Raw genomic sequence first — 16,677 nt, forward strand, 5'->3', positions numbered from 1 at the left:
GGCTGCTGTGATGTTCAGCCCTTTCTGTGGCTAGGAGATAACTCCACAGAGTCACATCTGACTCTAATTGCATCAGCATCACTTATGGACAAATGTAACAACAAGTGGTAAAACAGGTTCACAAACAAATTCGGTCAGTCAGTTGGAACAAAGTCAGCATCCTAACACTGAAGCTATGTTCCCCTCGACAGAGTTTCCCTGAGCTGGACATGGGAGGAAAATGGATGGAACAGACTGCTGTTCCATGAAGTGAAATTGGGCAGCTGAAAACAAGTGGAATGAGAAAAAAGGTTTTAAGTAATCCCTCAGGCAATAATAATATTAATAATTATGGTATTTGTTAAGCACTTACTCCTGTATAGATTGGAGTGGGGAGGGACAGGTGGCTGGGAGGTCAGCAAGGAGGCTAACAGCAGTCAAGGTGTGATAGGATAAGTGCTGTTTGATTTCTTGCTGGCTTTATTGTTTGTGGATAAGACTGTATATTTGCGTTTTGGAATTCTAACCAAGAAATTGGAAATTCTTCCTTTAGATCACCTAGCCTCCCATAGTATGCATCTTTTGGTCAGTCAATACATTATTTTTGACGCACTCACTACTGTTGTTTGAGTAAGCATTCAAAACATGCGGAGCGTTGTCCTTAGCACTGGCCAAAGGTACAAAGATATTCAGACCTGGTTACTTTCCCACAGAGGCTCACAATCTAGAAGTGGGGGACTAATGACAAACACACAGGGAAACAAATCACTCGGGTATAGTCAGCAAAAACAGTTTAACAACAGAAACAGCAGCAGTATGTTTCTGCTAGAATGGAACAGTCCTCAGACTCCTCATTGTCAACTTTCCCCTTAATTGGATTGCCAGGGCTGTTTTCTCAGCCTGCCCCCAGAATCTTCACTCTGGTGGGTCGGGTGGTGACGGACAGGGAACGAATCAGTCACAGACCCCAGGCTCCCCTTCGTCGGGGAGGCCCTTACCCCCGTGGTTATAACTCCAGCTTTTGCCCGCCTCAAAGTATCTGCTAACCATTCCCTGGTTTATATTAGGAGAGACACTTGCTGCATAATTGGAATCTATAAGTCTCCATTATTAGGTAGGCCTCCTTGTGTATTTTTCTAATAAACTAAAGAAAACGGTTAAATCATCTCAACCTTAGAGTGGCTGACTATTCTGCCTCTGTCAAGGCTTGCTTGCCCTCTGCTGCCCTCTTGATCTATTTCATTTGTTTTTCCCTGATGGAAATGCAAAGGTCTGTGCTGTAGCATTGTGTGTCGAAAAGAGAATTGCTTCCATCTTGTTCTATATAAGGATCCGAAAATGTTCATGGAGAGAAGTCCTACTATATAGTGAGATGTTTGTGAAAATAGCTATAATTTGTTGTCTGAAACTCTGATAGACAACCCGTGATGTTTGAGAATAGAAAATTACAGTCTGGTAAACGTAAGAAGTACAGCTAAGCCCACCCGTAATTCTTTTTGGCATGTCATGAGTCATTGGGCACTGGAAATGACATAGTGAAGATTTACTGTTTTATCTTTTCAAGTATGATTTAATTAATCTTTTTTTCCTAAATGAAAAGTTTCTTAAGTGAAGTTGTAATATAAGATGATTTAGGTTGATTACATGGGAACCCCCCCACACACACATTTCATTGTGAATTCGTGTCAAAGACCATCCTTTCCTTCTAATGTTATTAGAGTCACTTTTTACTGATTTTTTTTTAAACCCAGTTCTAGTAGGCAGGGTTTGTCCATTAATTGGCTTGACGAGATTGTATGACTCTTTGGCTAATTTTGTATGACTGAAGTAGGACTTTGATCTGTTTCAGGAAGGGTTGTCACTTATTCATGGCAGGCAGTATTTGAAGGTCATGAGACGCATGGATTGTCTGTTGTTCGGCTCAACTGCAAAGGTAAGTTTATTTTCATTTTTACCATATTTACCCATTTTGTGTCACGCCTGCATTTGTTTGTTTGTGAAATGGATGGCTTTTCAAAGGAAATTACGAGACTCTGGTTATGCAGAAGTGTAAACTTTGAGCCCATTACTAAGAACTTATAAGAATGGAGAAAAACATCATTCTTGCAAACACAATTTCAGAAATCAAAGGCCTAGAATCGGATGGCGCTGTGCAGATATCCAGTGAACAAATGTGGTGGATTTTTATTCTGTGCTTGTTTCTGATCTTGCTTTCAGAAGGCTTTCCTCCAAGAGGCCTTCCTTGACTAACCCCTTGTCTCCCTACCTATTTGCCCTCCCTTTTGTGTCTCCTGTGCACTTGAATCCCTACCCCTTAAGCACTTTGATGCTCACCCCACCCAGCACTTTCATTCATTCAATCATATTTATTGAGTACTTATTGTGTGCAGAACACTGTACTAACCAGTTGGGAGAGCACAACTCAACAATAAATAGATACATTCCATGTCCACAACAAGCTTACAGTCTAGAGCGGGGGAGACAAGCATCAATACAAATAAATAAATTACAGATATGTACATTAATGCTGTGGGGCTGGGAATGGGGAAGAGCAAAGGGAGCAAGTCAGGGTGACACGGAAGGGAGTGGGAGAAGAGGAAAGGGGGGTGCTTAGTCTGGGAATGCCTCTTGGAGGAGATGTGCATGTCCCCCATCCACAATTTATGTTTGTCTGTCTCCCCCACCTGACTTTAAACTCCTGGAGACCAGGAATCAGGTCTGCCAGATCTAATACATTGTACTCTCCCAAGTACTTAGTACAGTGCTCTGCATGAAGTAAGTGCTTAATGCTATTGATTGAATGATGTATATTTTCCACTTCAGAATCTTTTATTGTGCCTTCTCATTTTCCTATTCCTTTTAAATGTTGGAAGGTTCTAGTTTCTGCTTTCCAGTTGTTTTGAACATAAAGAATGGAACATTTCAGGAAAACCTGGAGATTAATCCCCAGAATTATGGATTTTAGGAAAGATTGATGATAACTGATGTTAACATATCTTTAGTTGAAATTGCAGTTTGAGTGAAAAGAGCATAGGAATGAGAGTCTGGAGAGCTAGTCCCGGCTCTGCCACTAGCTTCTTGGGTAAGTCACTTAGCCTTTTTGGGCCTCAGTTTCTTCATCTGTTAAAGGGAGAATCTGCTCTGCCTACCTCTTAAATTTTGAGCCTTTTGAGGGACAGGGTCAGTGTCTGAACTGACCCTGTAGACAATAAGCTACCAACTCTGTTGTAATGTACTTTCTCAAGTGCTTAGTACAGTGTTCTGCATACAAGAACACTGTATGTTCTTGTATGAACACTGTATGAAGAACAAGCCCTCAGTAAATTCCATCGATTGTATATATCCCACCAATGAGCAGTGTTTTGCACACAGTAAGCAGCACTCTGTAAATCTAATAATAATAATAATAATCTCCAGTGACTCACTGCAGCTTTTGAATGTGGTTTGTACTCCTGCTTTGAATTTTGCCTCAGATGGAGAGAGGATAAAATAACCTCATGGAAAATAGTCTGTGACCTCAGACAAGTTTCTCAACCAGTGGCATTCATTGATGGATTCTGTAATTTGCAGGCAAATCATCTTCCATTTTAATGGCTCCCTCCCCTTCCTTCCCCATCAAGATCACATAATGCATTAGGCCTATGTGGCTTCAGTTCTGTTGGCAGAATCTCTGTTAAATTCTTGCCTCACTATCCTCCCTTGCCATCACTATACCCATCCTTGCCTCTGCTTCTTTTCTCATCTGTCATCAAGGATGCTGGTTGAGGGCAAAATCTCACAAAACTTGATGCCCAAGTTACACTCAGTCATTACAGTAATAGGACCAAGAGGCCTCCTGTAGAGTCTTTTTTTTCCAATAGGGAGGCCAATTCTGAGGCACATGATCAATCAAAGTTAATTATTGAGTGCTTACTGGACTGCATGCTTGGGAAAATACAATTGAGTTAGTAGACATGATCCTTGCCCTTGAGTTTATAATCTAGCCAGGCAGACAGACACCAAAATGAAGTAGAGAGGGGAAAGAAATGAGAGTATGAAGATATGTTCATAAGTGGAACATGGAGTATGAGTGCTTGGGTGACACAGAAGCTCTGAAGTAGCAGTTATTGTGGTTAGGAGTGTACTGGGCAGGGGTTATTGTGATTAGGAGTGTACTGGGCAGGGAGTCTCCTTTGCCCAGCATTTTTCTTTTCCTAGTGGAGAGTTCATGCAGACATATGTGCACAGGAGCCTTTATAATCCCTGTACTTAAGTCTTTATCATAATCTGTCAATCATTGGTAGGTATTGAATGCTAATTGTGTGCTGAGGACTATACTAAGCTCTTGGAAGAATAAAATACAACAGAGTTGGTAAAACCATTCCCTGCCCACAAAGGCGCTTACAGTCTAGTTGGGGAGACAGACATTAATATAAATAAATATCGGATATGTACATAAGTGCTGTGGGGCTGAGTGTGGGATGAATAAAGAGTTCCTGCAGGGTACAGATCCAAATGCATAGGTGGCACAGGAGAGTGTGTAGGGGAAAAGAGGCCATAACTGGGGAGGGCCTCTTGGAGGAGAGGTGATTTTAATAAGATTTTGAAGGTGGGGAGATTTGTGGTCTGGCATATGTAGAAGGGGAAAGAGTTCCAGGCTGGAGGAGGATCGTGAGCAAGGAGTCACTGGCTAGGTAGACAAGATCGAAGTACAGTGAATAGGTTGGCATTAGGAGAGCAAAGTGTGTGAACTGGGTTGGAGTAAGAAAGCAATGAGGTAAGGTAAGAAGAACAAGTTGATTGAGTGCTTTAAAGCCGATGCTAAGGAGTTTCTGTTTGATGTGGAGGTGGGTGGACAACCACCAGAGGTTCTTGAGGAGTGGGGAAATTAGAACAGAATGTTTTGGGGGGAAAATGATCTGGGCAGCAGAATGAAGAAGCAGTGTTGCCTAGTGGATAGAGTACGGGCCTGGGAATCAGAAGGACCTGAGTTCTAATCCTGGTTCCACCACTTGCCTGCTGTGTGACTTTGGGTAAGTCACTTCAATTACTTCATCCGTAAAATGCCCTGGTAGGGGGGGAGGGGCAGGCTGTTGCAGTTTGGTTAGAGAGAGAGGGACAGATTTTAGTGATGTTGTGAAGATTAGCGAAAAAGATTTGGAGACAGATTGAATGTGTGGATTGCATGAGAGAGATGAGTTGAGGATAATGCCGTGGTTACAGGTTTGTGAGGCAGGAAGGATAGGTCTTCCCCGATTAAAAGCTGTCTTTTTCCTGGCTCCCTCTCTTTTCTGCATCATCTGTGCAATTGGATCTGTGACCTTTGTGTATTTGATATTTACCCCACCCTCAGCCCCACAGCACTTATGTACAAATCTTTAAACTATATCTTATAAGTTATTATACTAAAGTCTGTCTCCCCTTCCAAACTGTAAGCTTGTTGTGGACAGGAAACATAACTGCCAACTATGTTGTACTGTACTCTGCCAAGAGCTTAGTACAGGGCTCTGCACATATTAAGCACTCAATAAATACCGTTGATGATGACGATGTTGATGTTGTCTGTAGTGATTGGAAAGAATGGAGAGGGTGGGTTTTGGCTGCAAAGATGAGTTCTGCTTTAGACATGTTTAGTTTGACGTGTCAACAGGGCATCCAGGTAAAGATGTCCTCAAAACAGGAAGAAATGCGAGACTATAAAGAAGGAGAGGTCAGGGTTGGAGAGGTAGATTTGGGAATCATCTGTAATCAATCAATCGTATTTATTGAGTGTTTATGGTCTGCGGAGCACTGTACTTGGGCAAGTACAGTTTAACAGAGTTGGTAGGCATTCTCCCTGCCCACAAGGAGTTTACAGTCTAGAGGAGTGTAGAGATGGTAGTGTGAGTGATGGGAATAGTGGGCGCGAATGAGTTCTCCAAGGGAGTGGAGAATAGAAGGGGACTGAGATCTGAGGCTTAGGGACTCCCATTGTTAGAGGGTGGGAGGGCAGAGTAGGAGCCTGCAAGAGAGATGGAAAAGGAGCAGCCAGAGAGATAGGAGGAGAACCAGGAGAGGACAGTGTCAGTGAAGCTAAGGTCAGATAATGTTTCCAGGAGAAGGAGGTGGTCCACAGTCTCGGAGGCAGCTGAGCGGTTGAGGAGGATTAGGGTGGAGTAGAAGTCATCGTTTTAGCAAGAAGAAGATCATTAGTAACATTAGAGAGGAGAGCAGTTTCTGTGGAGTGAAAGGGGCTTAGACCAGAATGGAAAGGTCAAGGAGAGAATTGGAGGAGAGGAAGTGGAGGCAGCAGGTGTAGACAACTCACTCAAGGAGTTTGGAGAGGAATAGTTGGAAGAGAAATGAGATGATAACTCGAAGGAGGCATGGGGTCAAGGGAAGGTATTTGTAGGTGAGGGTAAACGCGAGCATATTTTGAAAACTGTGTGAAGAAGCCCTTGGAAAGTGAATGGTTCAAGATAGAGGTTAGGGAGGGGGCAAGTTGTTTCCTAAGGTATGAAGGGATGGGGTCAGACGTAAAGATGAAGGGAATAGATTTTGAGTGGGTGGGAGATCTCCTCTGGAGACACTGCTGGGGGGAAATATGGTAGAGTCAAAGAGTGGGCAGGAGGAGGGAGCTATTTGTCAGCAGGGAATGTGTCTGTTTATTGTATTGTACTCTCCCAAGCACTTAGTAGAGTGCCCCACACACAGTAAGTGCTCAGTAAATATGATTGAATGAAGGGAGGGACTGGAGAGGAGCAGGAGAGATTATAGGGAGATGGTGCCCGAAGGTTTCAATTTTATCAATAAAGTATGTGGCCAGGTCCTTAAGGGAAAGAGATGATTTGGGGTGGGGGTCAGGGACTTGAAGAGGGAGTTAAACGTCTGGAATAGGTGGTGTAGGCAATGGGTATGGAAGTCAGTAGGATGCAGAAGTATTGTTGCCAGGTGGAAGTTTCTTGGTTTTGTGTTTAAAACTCAAGTTTGAAATGGAGAGGGCAACTGGAGTGTGCAAAAGATCAAGACAGAGTGTTAAAACATATTGTTCTGTGCTCTAAACCCAGACATCAGAAGGTGAAAATCAATCCATCCATCAGTGGTATTTATTGAGTGCTTACTGTGTGCAGAGCACTGTACTACGTGCTTGGGAGAATACAGTACAACAGAATTGGCAGACATTCCCTTGCCCATAAGGTGCTTTCAGTCTAGAGGGGGAAGCACATGAAAATAAATTAAAGATAGGTACTTAAGTGGTGGGGAGAGGGGGAGGTGAATGTCAAGTGCTTAAAGAGTACAAATCTAATTCCATAGGCGACACAGACTGGTGAGGGAGTAGGGGAGATGAGGGCTTACCTGGGAAAGGTCTCTTGGAGGAGATGCGATTTTACCAAGGCTTTGAAGGAGGGGAGAGTAGGTGTCTATATTTGGAGGGGGAGGGAGGACATGGGCAAGGGGTTGGTGCTGAGGCAGAAAAGATTGAGATACAGTGAGCAGGTTGGCTTTAGAGAAACCAAGTGTGCAGACTGGTTACTAGTAGAAAATCAGCAAGGTGAGTTAGGAAGCTGAGAGTTAAGGAATTTCTATGTGGGGCAGAGGTGGATGGGCCACCACGGGAGGTTCTTGAGGAATAGGGAAATGGACTGAACTTTTTGTAGAACAGCGGTCCAGGCAGCAGAGTGAAGTATGGGCTGGAGTTGTGAGAGGTAGGAGGCAGGGAGGTCAGCAAGGAGGCTGACTCAGTAGTCAAGACGGGATATGATAAAGTGCTTGTAAAACTATTAACATAGCATTGTAGCAGTTCTGATGCAGAGGAAATGGTAGATTTTAGCAACGTTGTGAAGGTAGAACAGACAAGATTTGGTGATTTTTGAGAGCGATGTGTTCGGGATAATGCCAAGGTTACAGGTTTGGGAGGATAGTGTTGTTGCGTACAGTGATGGGAATGACAAGGGGAGAACAGGGAAAATCAGGGCATAGAATATATGGGGCCGTTATTAAGATATTAACCTGCACTTTGAATTTTTTCATTTTGTAGTGGGAAAAGGAGAATCTTCTGAGTTAACTTTTAAGGTGTTACATCAAAATCCTATCAAGATTTTTTTTGACCCAACAGGTTTTTCAGTTAACACCCTGCCAGGCTTTCCATGGTAGCAGTTCTTATCTTTGCACATGAAGGATGAGAGAGTTCAGAGATGGAAATGTTAGCTAATTTTCAGGTTATTCCTACTGCTCTTTGGTTTTATATGCCGGCTTCATACTGTGCAGTGGTGTTCTGTCTCAGATATTAAACTGGAAATTCATCCTGGAAATTGCTTTAGAATTTCACATAAATAAGACTGGAGAGAGCCCATGGAGGCTACAGATGCTCTGCCTTCACAATTTCAGTAATTGCACCGGAAACACATCCCAGATTATTCAGAATGACAAAGTGTGGTATTAAGTGGTTACTATGGGCCACGCTCTGTACTTAGTGCTGGGGTTGGCACAAGATAATCAACTTGGACGCAGCCTGTCCTTTGTAGTGCTCACAGTCTAAGGGAAGGGAAAACAGGTATTTCATCCCCATTTTACAGATGAGGAAACTGAGGCCCAGAGACGTTAAATGATTTGCCCCAGGTCACATTGCAGGCAAGTGACTGGGCTGGGGTAAGATCCCAGTTCCCCTGACTTCGAGGCCCTTGCTCTTTCCTCTAGGCTACACTGCTTCATCCCAAGAACACCCAAATTAGAGAAATGTATCATTGGATAATACGGTTTGCTAGAGGCTTCAAATTTCATCATCCTTATTCATATAATTACCACCTCCCATTCACATCTTTGCTGCCAATTAAAATAGTGTATTTCCAACTCAGGTACCTAGCAAAGTTACAGGAGGAATACTGAAGTTAACATGAGGATACTTCACCTTCTTTGAGGACCTAAACTAGCCTAGGAAAAGTGCATTATAACAGAATAGGTTTACAGGCTTAGATTTTGGGGAGAAAGGGAATAAGGAATCAAAATATGCTTCTTTACTCTGGAAATAAAATGTTTCAGTTTTGAAAGCAGTGCCTCGGGGGTTGGGGGGTTGGAAAAAGTTATGGTGGAATAAACACTCTCGAGCCCTGTCATGTAAAAATTTGGTCTTGATCCCACTTGCTTGGGCATTTTTTTTTTTTTCCAAAGGGGTTTGGGGTTTAAAAGATGTGAGATTTTATTTCAGAGCATGGATGTGGAACTTATGCAAGAGTACCATGAAATGAAGGGGCTTAGAGGAGCAACCACAGGAGAAGAACAAGAGGAAGGCAAGATGGGTCAGAGATCATGGGATCAGATGAACAGGTGAGCCAGAGGGGAATAAGCTCTAGAAGATAGGCTGCTTGCTGAAGAAGGAAAATTGCTCTTCAGATAGTAGGGTGATACACTAGAATGTTACTGTAGGACACTTCTTCTTTTTAAGGATTTTAAGTAGCAGACTTAATTTGGGGCAGTTAACTAAACCAGGACATAGTTATTTCTTCAAAATCAGGAAACCTTACCTGATTATTCACAGGGTAAAAAAAAAAAAATCTTAGTTTAGGAAGCCTGAAAAGGAATGTAACTGACCAGAGTTGTAATGATTTTCTCTATGTAATACTCTTTTCTGTTCCAAGACCTTAATAGTTTTAGTTAAATCTGCAACCTATAAAGAAATTCTCTATAACATAACATGGGTTACCAAAAATTGCTTATTAAGCATTGGCAACTTTCTAACATGACCCTGGCAGAAGGGTTTATGTTCTAAAATTCAAGATAAGCACAGTCAGGAGGGGAAACATGAGAATTTTAGGGTGGAGAAGAGGCGAAGGGATATAGAGAAAGGTCTTATTTAGATTTTGTGAAGTATATTCAATCTATCAATGGTTTTATTGAGTGCTGACTGTAGGCAGAGGACTACACTTGGGAGAGTACAGTACAATTGAATAGATAGGCACAATCCTTGTCTTCAAGGAGCTTACAGTTTACAGTCTAGTAGAGGGGACAGACATTAGAATGTCTTAGAATATATTACAGGTAGGTGAAGCAGCAGAGTGCAATGGTATTTACATTATTGCTGGGGATGGGTTGTTTCAAATTGCTTCAGGGATATGCTCCCCTATCCCTTCATCCATCTCGTACCACTAACTCACAGCCCTGGATCACTCCACAGTCCAATTCCTTCATGTCTATGCATGAGCCACGGAGCACTGCTGGCGGAAATCCACATATCCAAGAATGCTTTAACTCTGCCTTCTTCTTTGCCCAGCAGAATTATTTCTCCATCCTTATTGACTCTCATGCCCATTGCGCTCGTCATTTGTTCCAGATGTTTAGCTCTCTCCTTAAACTCCATCTCCCTGCCCCACCCATTTCTTGCCCCTGGCCCTGGACTTCATGGAGAAAATTGAAACCACCAGGCATGAATTCCCTAAAATCTCCCCTGCTGCTCTCCAGTTCCTCCCTCCTCCTACTCCTTCTTCAACTCTCCTATCTTTCCCAGCAGCACCTCAAGAAATCTGCTATCTTTCGAACTCCTCCCCCTTCTACGTGCACCCTTGACCCCAACCCTTCACACCATATCAAAGCACTAGCCCCCTCCCTTCTTTCTTCTGTGACTAGCATCTTAAGCCATGTGCTCTCCAAATGGCTTCTTCCCCACTGCTTTAAAAACATGCTCATGTCTCACCATTGTAAAAAAACCCTCCCTTGAACCCACAATTCCCTCCAGTTGCCACCCCATCTCCCTCCTACCATTCCTTTCCAAACTCCTTGAGCGCGTTATCTGTACCCACTGTCTCATTCCTCTCCTCCAATTCTCTTGCCCCCCTCCAGTCTGGCTTCCACCCCCTTTACCGCACACTTTCAAAGGGCTTCCTTCTTACCAAATGCAACAGCTTCTACTCCATCTTAATCCTCCTTGATCTCTCAACTGCCTTTGACACTATCTCCCCTTTCTCTTGGAAACATTATCCAACCTTGGCTTCACTAACACTGTTCTCTCCTGGTTCTCCTCCTTTCTCTCTGGCCGCTCATTCTCGTCTCTTTCGTGGGCTCTTTTTCTGTCTCCTTACCCCTTAACAGTGGGAGATATGCAAGGTTCAGTTCTGGGTCCCCTTCTGTTCTCCACCTACCCCCACTTCCCCAGAGGACTCATTTGCTCCCTTGGCTTCAACTCTTATCTCTATGTGTATGATTCCCAGATTTACATCTCCAAGTCAAGATGTCCTGAAGGCAGGAGAGAAATGTGGGACTGCAGAGAAGGACAGGACTGTAGAGATAATTTGGGAACCATTCATAAAGAGATGATTGTTGAATCCATGGGAGTCAATAAGTTCTCAAAGGGAGTGAGTGTAGATGGGGAGAAGGGGACCCCGAGCTGAGACTTGAGGGATCCCCACAGTTAGGTTTGAGATTTTTGTAAATTGCTAGTTGTTAAAGGAATGAAAGCTTTGTTTCAAGCACTTCATGACAGAATCTTGACAGTTCACCAAAAATTTAATTTCTGAACTTCAATGCAGAAAGTGATGTTTTTATAATATTCTTTGAACTAAGAAGAAACTTTATATGGCATATATATGGTGTGTGTGTATATATATTTGGTGTGTGTATGTATGTATGTATAGAATTTTAGGGTGGAGAAGAGGATATATATATATCCATACTGTCCCTGTGAAAGAAAATAAGCATGGGGGGAACAATAAGAGATCTTATTCTACTGCTTATTTCATTCCAGGCACTGCTAAGGACAGTTTTTCATGTATCCAATCTAGTAATCATGCAGTTCTACTTTCTAAAAATCACATTTATTCACATACTTGCTTCTCTGTCAGTTGTGATAAATCACAGTGTATTCTCTTAATCTTTAGTGCAAATTAGCAAAATTCCATTGTATGTGATTTATAAAACCGTTTGGCCTCATTTAGAATGTAAGGCAGAAAAGATTATTAGCATCAAGTGCATTAGCATCAAACTGTCCCTTCTGCTCCTGCCAAAAAGTAAAACAATGAGAGAAAAAAATTGTTTAAAAGTGAGCGAGTCAGTGGATTGATTATTACACTGCAGCATCTGTCTGGTCTCATCCAAGTGCCTTCTTTTGAAGTGGTTTCTTACTTATAGTTGGTAAGAATTTCCATAGCTGGCTCTATTGGCAAAGTGCTCTGTGCTTATTTTTATTTTCCACTTCCCTGAAACAGGAAATTATAAGGACTTACTTTCAGACAAAAGAACACATTCAGGTTTTACCCTGGCAGTTATGACATTGAAAACAATTAATTTAAGAGGAAATGCAAAAACACACTTTCTGTGGGACAGGGTTTATGATCTTGTAGTTTCTACTTCTTGTCATGTTAGAATGCTGTTCCCTCATGTGGAAAATAGTTATGGTAGTAATAATCCTATTTCTGTTGGGGGCCTCCATCAACTAGGGAAGAAGTAAATGTCCCTTCTGAATTGAGTTTTGTTTGAAGGTGTTAATTCTGGAGTAATCACTCTCTCTAGTAACGGCTGATAGACTTTTCATCATAAATGAAATAATGTGAAGGAACCCGAACCAAAATTAATTTCTTTTTGTTTGCAAAACAGAACAAGAGTCGTATGTTCCGGGTGCAGTTCGGTGGAGATTCAAAAGAACAAGCACTGGAGCACTGCCGCAGTTGTGTGCAAAAGCTGGCGCAGTATGTGACCGTTGAGGAATCTTCGGGACCAAGCCAGGAATTTCTACCAGGTTTTAGCCAGCTGACTGGGAGTGAAAGTCAGGTGATGCACAATGCACAGACCCTAATGCCGCCCAACACTAAATAAGTGCTTTGCTGAGCCTGAAGGAAATACTGGGATGTAAAGAACGGTGTTGGGCCAACTGAATTAGTCCAGTCTCTTTACAGTTCAGCCCCAACTTAATTTCATTCTAATTGGAAGTGTGACTGTTACTGTGGTACCTTAGGAAACAGAACTGGAAAAAGGGCCAACAGTTCATTCAGTTGTTGATCCGTCTGTGGGTTCATCCACCACACACCCTCAAAAGGTGGCAGAAATTGTGTCACGCGATGTGGACTGCCTCACAACCAGAACCTTGAAGTGGAGCCTGCCTTTAGATGGAGGAGCTTCTGTTAAGGCAATTAAGAAAACTTCAAAAAGATGAAATTTTCAAATTGTCCCACGAATCCTGGGAAGGGCAAGGAATTGGTATCTGTAGAGAGGCCTTGAAACCCCGTTAGTGCCCTAGTTTTTTCTTTTTTTAAAATCACTTGAGTCAACAGTTTTCCAAAGTGCAAAATATATATCATATTGCCATACTAGCCCCAGTTAATATAGTTCTCTGCAGCACTGGGGAAACTTTCCCCTTAAATTCAGCTTCAAAATTGGACTCTAGTCACTATGTCCTACACCCAGGCGGGTGGTAGGGAGGGGCCTGGATGGTAGGAGGAGGAAACCAGGGCCCAAAATTCCTCCCTTCAAAATAATTTCTGCTAGAAAACGTCTCTAAAGCTTCACTTTAAGCCTAAGCTTAGAAAGAGAAGACTAAATTTTCCACACCAAGAAGCAGTTTAACCATTCACTCCCAGAATAACAAACCAAACTAGGTCTTTGCAGCACAGCAACTTCAGGAGAAGGGCAGGGAGAGTGCCACTTTTACAAAAGTGTGCATTCTCAACAGACCAGGGATATGCAGTTAGTAGGCAAATTTGACTGCACTGAGAACTTTATTTTAGAGCAAGATCCTTATGTCACTCCCCAGTGGGGGAATCCATCAAGTTAGGAATTAAAGGTGAACTGTCTTACCCTCCCCTCGTCACTGTGTGAGCAAAGCCAGTCCAGTCTTGTTCAAGCAGGTCTAAGCCTTCGTGCTTGAGAATTCAAGAAGGGGCCTGGAAATGGGTGACTGTGGGTACTGTTGATCCAAAAGAAAACTTCCAACAGGCAGTGAGCATCACCAGAAGTCAGTCAGACAGTCATTCAGGAATGCCACCGATATAAGGAGCTACGCAAAGGATTATGAATCATCTCATAGCACTATTTTATGAGCTGACTGTGAGCTTTTAATATAAAAAAATTGAGACTATATTCAGCTATTGCTTGGGAGGCTGGTCCTGCACCAACCAAAGATTTTTCACTGGCAACAAAACTCAATTCTGTCTCCAAATTTTCCTACTTGTTAAATTTGCTCTCCTCCACTATATGGATAAACCAAATCCAGAAGGCCAGTATGACCTTCAGGGGAATCACAGAGTTTAACAAAGAGATTTGAAGCTTCATCCAAATTGAGTCTTCAAAGCTGCATCTGTCCTGTCCCTCCAACTTTTCATCCTGCCACCTGCCCCCCTGAATCTGCACACTTCCTATTCCCCTCCCCTCTCAGAATGACAAGCTGCCACCCCTAGCTGTGGACCTACCACACCAGGCACACTCCACCTCTGTAGCAGTTTCATTAGCATCACCTTTGAGCCATTCTCCATATCCAAAAAATGGCATGGTGGGGTTACAAAAATGAGACCCTGGAGCACCATCTACCTACCAGCATTGAGACAGTGCTCGCGGTAACACACCTTTACCGAGTGGGACATGGGTATCAGCAGGGTGCCCCGTTGAAATGGAGCATATTAAAGCAGGGCGGGCAGAATAAAAGGTTGGAAAGACACGGTGCAGTAGTTTCACACCGGCTGGTCAGGCAGCCGACTGTGGGGTGACAAAATCAGCAAGCCGACCAGCCTGGCACCAGTCAGGAGAGGGGTTGCTCTCCTTGAACAGAAGTAGAGGAGGCAACCAGGTACTCTCTTCTCAATCGTTACTGCTGTCCCCTTTGATGGATTTACCTTTTTCCAGATTGTCGGTTTTTGTTTTTTTTTTTTAAATCTGTTTCCATCAGTTCTATCTACCTGCTGTCATTGGTTTGAGCAACCTAGTCCATAACATGAACTCCTTTTGGGTCTCCAAATCCTAGAGCAGACAGTATCTTCCAGCTACACCTTCGGTATACTGCAAGTATCTCTCTTTGGGTCTCCGAATCCTAGAGCAGACAGTATCTTCCAGCTACTCCTTTGGTATACTGCAAGTATCTCTCTCCCACCCCTTGTTGGATGCATTCTCATTCAACAAAGCATAAACCCTTTATGGCATTTTAGTACCCTTCCAATTTCAGGATACAGCGAAATGCTTCGTTATAGTTCAGGAGAGCGAGCATATGCTAGGTTCCATCATCCATTCATTCATTTGGTAATGCTTTATCTATTTGTTCATGGTTAGAAACCTCTCATTGCTTTTGTAATTCTCTTGCTTTAATACATTATTTCATTACTGACAAACAGGGTAGCAGTTTTCAAGTTGCTTTGAATGATGGCACAGTATTCGTGTTTCCATCAGTGGTATTTATTGAGCACCTCTTGTGTGCAGAGCACTGTACTGACCGCTTAAGAGAGCACAATTCAATAGTTAGTAGACATGATCTCTGCCCACAAGGAACTTACAGCCTTACCATGGAGACAGACATTTAAATAAACTACAGATAGGGGAAGCTTCCTCCAGCTTCGCGTCTTAAAAATAAAGTTGCATGAAAATGCCATGCTTCCTTATAATATGGGGTGCATTTAATCTATATTGATTATTTTCCTTTATGAGCCCAAATATTCCCATGCCTGCTTTTTTATTAGCTGATATTTGTTTGGCCAGGTGCTCTCAACTGTTTTTTTTTCTTGTAAATTCCAAATGTAAATAGTAATAATTCTGATATTTAAGTGTTTACTGTGTCCCTGCACTGTACTAAGCGTTGGGGTGGATACAAGCAAATCAGGTTGGACACAGTCCCTGTCCTGCAGGGGGCTGACAGTCTCAATCCCCATTTTACAGGTGAGGACACTGAGGCACTGAGAAGTGAAGTTTCCTGCCCATGGTCACAAAGCAGAAAAGGGGCACAGCCTGAATTAGAACCCACAATCTTCTGACTCCTAGGCCAGTGCTGTATCCACTATACCATGCTGCTTCTCATATATACATGTAAAAGTTCAATAACATGCCCATTTTAGAGATATAAACAATTTCACATCAGTTTTCTATTTTTCTTTTTTCTGGTTCATTGTACATTTTCATTACTGCATGGAAGCCACCTTTCAGTTTTCCATGTTTTCTTTTTCTCATGCTGCTTCAACACAGAGGGCTAGAGAAACAGCAGTCCTTTAATCACCATAATAGTTATTTCTTAGACTTTGACATCCTCTTTGAGAATGTTGATTCCCTGTGGTTTCAATTTCAGCATCTCTTAAGAATGATAATATTTCCTTCCCATGACCCTTAGTTTGTTAAATGCACTTAAATGGAAGAAAAACAGATTTAATACCCTTGGGTTCTGTTGTCTACTCCCCTCAATGCTGAACTCAAGCTGTTTGTGGACATTGTTGCTGTGGATTGATCTCAGTTTTCTCCTCAGTAAGCAGTAACTACCGTATTATTCTTTAGGTCGATTTCCTGTATAATGACTTTGGTGCCGTTCATGTGAGCTTAAGATACAAGGAGGGTACCTTTCCTCTATATTTTCATTGCTTTCTACAGAATTCTACATTCTCATTTCTAATTGTTTATCTTTCTGGGTGATGAATGTAAATTTACCCCGTTACCCTTGGCTCTAGTAGAAATATTTATTTTGTAAACAAAGCTACCCCTTATCCAGAAGGGATTTGGGTGTCTGCTTCCTTAGTAAAAAAGGGTAAATGCTGTTGCTTCGTACACTTTTATTTGAACTTGTGATCCTGT

The 16,677-nt window shown here is 42.5% G+C and overlaps 1 protein-coding gene across 1 annotated transcript in view; it reads left to right on the forward strand.

The window, feature by feature from the left end:
• Positions 1-16,677, forward strand: part of REC114 (REC114 meiotic recombination protein) — a 51,187-nt gene that overhangs the window by 30,277 nt on the left and 4,233 nt on the right. The window contains exons 3-4 of the mRNA XM_038746227.1: positions 1,829-1,912; positions 12,520-12,693. Coding sequence (XP_038602155.1) covers positions 1,829-1,912; positions 12,520-12,693 — 258 coding nt within the window. The remainder of the gene's footprint in view (positions 1-1,828; positions 1,913-12,519; positions 12,694-16,677) is intronic.

This window comes from Tachyglossus aculeatus, chromosome 5 (assembly GCF_015852505.1).
Source record: "Tachyglossus aculeatus isolate mTacAcu1 chromosome 5, mTacAcu1.pri, whole genome shotgun sequence".
In the NCBI taxonomy this organism is placed as follows: Eukaryota; Metazoa; Chordata; class Mammalia; order Monotremata; family Tachyglossidae; genus Tachyglossus; species Tachyglossus aculeatus.